The sequence below is a fragment of the Nansenia antarctica genome (assembly GCF_963989245.1).
Source record: "Nansenia antarctica genome assembly, chromosome: 3".
NCBI lineage: Eukaryota > Metazoa > Chordata > Actinopteri > Argentiniformes > Microstomatidae > Nansenia > Nansenia antarctica.
The window spans coordinates 67,794,490-67,796,989 of NC_137688.1; the positions used below are offsets into that span (position 1 = coordinate 67,794,490).

Genomic DNA, 2,500 nt, shown 5'->3' on the forward strand with positions numbered 1-2,500 from the left:
TGTAGAAGCGGGAGTTCTTGACGAGGCCCACCCACTCCCTCCACCCCGGGGGGCACGTAGGAGCCGTTGTACTCATTCAGATACTTCCCAAAGAACGCTGGGGGGGGGGAGAGAGGTGGAAGGTGGAGGTGGAGAGGGGGGGGGGGAAGGGGAGGAGGTGGGAGGAGAGGAGGTGGGAGGAGAGGGGGTGGTAGAGAGTGAGGAGGTGGGAGGAGGGATGTGGGAGTAGAAAGGGGGGTGGTGGGGGGAGGTAGAGAGTGGGTGGGGGAGAGGAGGTAGAAAAGGAGAGGAAGGAGGGGATTAGAGGGTAGAAAGGGTAGAGGAGAGGAGGAGGTAGAGGGGGGAGAGGAGGAGGTAGAACGGGAGGAGGAGAGGAGGTAGAGAGGGTGTGGGGGGAGGAAGGGGGAGGAGGGGAGATGTCAGGACAGTTCTAGTAGGTGTTTAATATCAGGTATTTTATATCAGGTGAGTCTCTCTGTGAGACTGTCTGGACGACCTGAGATCAATACTGATGACTCTGCTACTCTCTCATCAATAACCAGAGAACCGTGTGTGTGTGTGTGTGTGTGTGTGCACGTGTGTGTGTGTGTGTGTGTGTGTGTGTGTGTGTGTGTGTGTGTGTGTGAGTGTGTGTGTGCGTGTGTGTGTGCATGTATGTGTGTGTGTGCGCATGTGTGTATGTGAGTGTTGCTCTGTTCTAAACTCAATTTAAAATGTATTACATTTATTTTTTTTGCCATTAATCCACACACAATACCCCACAATGACAAAGAGAAAACACGTTTTTTTTAATGTATTAACATTTAAATGCAGAAATATGGTATTTAAGTACTTAGGTATTCAGGTCCTTTCCTCTGACACAATCCGAGTGTGTAATTGACTCCTATGCAGAAGCTCCTGTCCTCAGCAGTTTGCTGTTGTTGCTGTCCCATACTGCTGTTGTGTTCTGCTGTGTGTGTGTGTGTGTGTGTGTGTGTGTGTGTGTGTGTGTGCCACCGTGTTATATAATGTTAATGATTATTATATTGTATTACATGATGATTGTTTGGTTGTTGAGGAGCTAGTTTTGCATTGCCTACAGCTGTAATCTGTGTATATAATAAATAAAATGTTGATTTGATATGATTTGAACTGTGTGTGTGTGTGTGTGTGTGTGTCTATACCTGTCCTGTAGCCAGTGTTGTGTGTGTGTGTGTGTGTGTGTGTGTGTGTGTCTACCTGTCCTGTATCCAGTGTTGTTGAGGTAGACCCCGAAGGTGTGTGTGTGTGTGTCTAACTGTCCTGTAGCCAGTGTTGTGTGTGTGTGTGTGTGTGTGTGTATCCCCTGTCCATACCTGTCCGGTAGCCCGTGTTGTGTGTGTGTGTGTGTGTGTGTGTGTGTGTGTATGTATGTAATGTGTGTGGCCATACTAATATGTCCTGTATCCAGTGTTGTTGAGATGCACTCCGAAGGTGTGTGTGTGTGTGTGTGTGTGTGTGTGTGTTTTGTGTGTGTGTGTGTGTGTCTACCTGTCCTGTATCCAGTGTTGTTGAGGTAGACGGTGTGTGTATGTGTGTGTGTGCGTCTACCTGTCCTGTATCCAGTGTTGTTGAGGTGGAAGGTGTGTGTGTGTGTGTCTACCTGTCCTGTATCCAGTGTTGTTGAGGTAGAAGGTGTGTGTATGTGTGTGTGTATGTGTGTGTGTGCGTCTACCTGTCCTGTATCCAGTGTTGTTGAGGTGCACCCCGAAGGTGTGAGGCTCGTGGCGGGCCTGCCAGGAGGGGGAGGAGCAGTTCTCGTTGTTGGTGAAGGTGTTGTGGTTGTGGACGTACTTCCCTGTCAGCATGGAGGAGCGGGAGGGGCAGCACATGGGCGTGGTCACGAAGGCGTTGGAGAACTGGGTACCGCCCTGCTCCATGATGCCCCGTGTCTTGTTCATGGCCTGCATCGAACCTGAGGGGGGGGAGGGGAGGGGGGAGGGGGAGGGGAGGGAGAGGGGAGGGGGAGAGAGGGGAGGGGGGGGGAGAGAGGGAGGAGGGGAGGGGGAGAGGAGGGGGGAGGGGAGGGGGGAGAGTGTTGTAGCGTCAGGGCAGAGGAGTGTTGGACAGACACGGACACGCAGACACACACACACACACACGCAGACACACACGCGCACACACACACACACACACACACACACACACACACACACACAGACACGCACACACACACACACACACACAGACACGCACACGCATACAAACGCATACACACACACACAGACACGCATACGCACACACACACACACACACACACACACACACACACACACACACACAGACACACAGACCTTGGGGTAAGGGCGATCCTGACCTTCTCACAGCCAATCAGCTGACAAGATGTTTACCAACCCAGACACATAGGTCACGCAAAGGTCAACACTCAGATTGACCATCAGGATGGCAGTGATCAATATACACAGGATGGAGAGATGGAGGGATGGAGGGAAGAGAGGAAGGAGGAGAGGAGAGGGAAGGG

General features: G+C 51.7%; 2 protein-coding genes across 2 annotated transcripts in view; both read right to left on the reverse strand.

Moving 5' to 3' along the window:
• The window catches only part of LOC308152956 (extracellular sulfatase Sulf-2-like), a gene marked incomplete at its 3' end in the record, with an annotated part of 51,062 nt that overhangs the window by 26,381 nt on the left and 22,181 nt on the right, over nt 1-2,500 (reverse strand). The gene's annotated exons all lie outside the window — the stretch shown is intronic.
• LOC308154299 (extracellular sulfatase Sulf-2-like) overlaps nt 1-2,500 on the reverse strand; it is a gene marked incomplete at its 3' end in the record, with an annotated part of 6,350 nt that overhangs the window by 2,913 nt on the left and 937 nt on the right. The window contains 3 exon segments of the mRNA XM_080527463.1: nt 1-52; nt 54-97; nt 1,694-1,933. The exon segment at nt 1-52 is cut by the window's left edge and continues 56 nt beyond it. Coding sequence (XP_080383589.1) covers nt 1-52; nt 54-97; nt 1,694-1,933 — 336 coding nt within the window.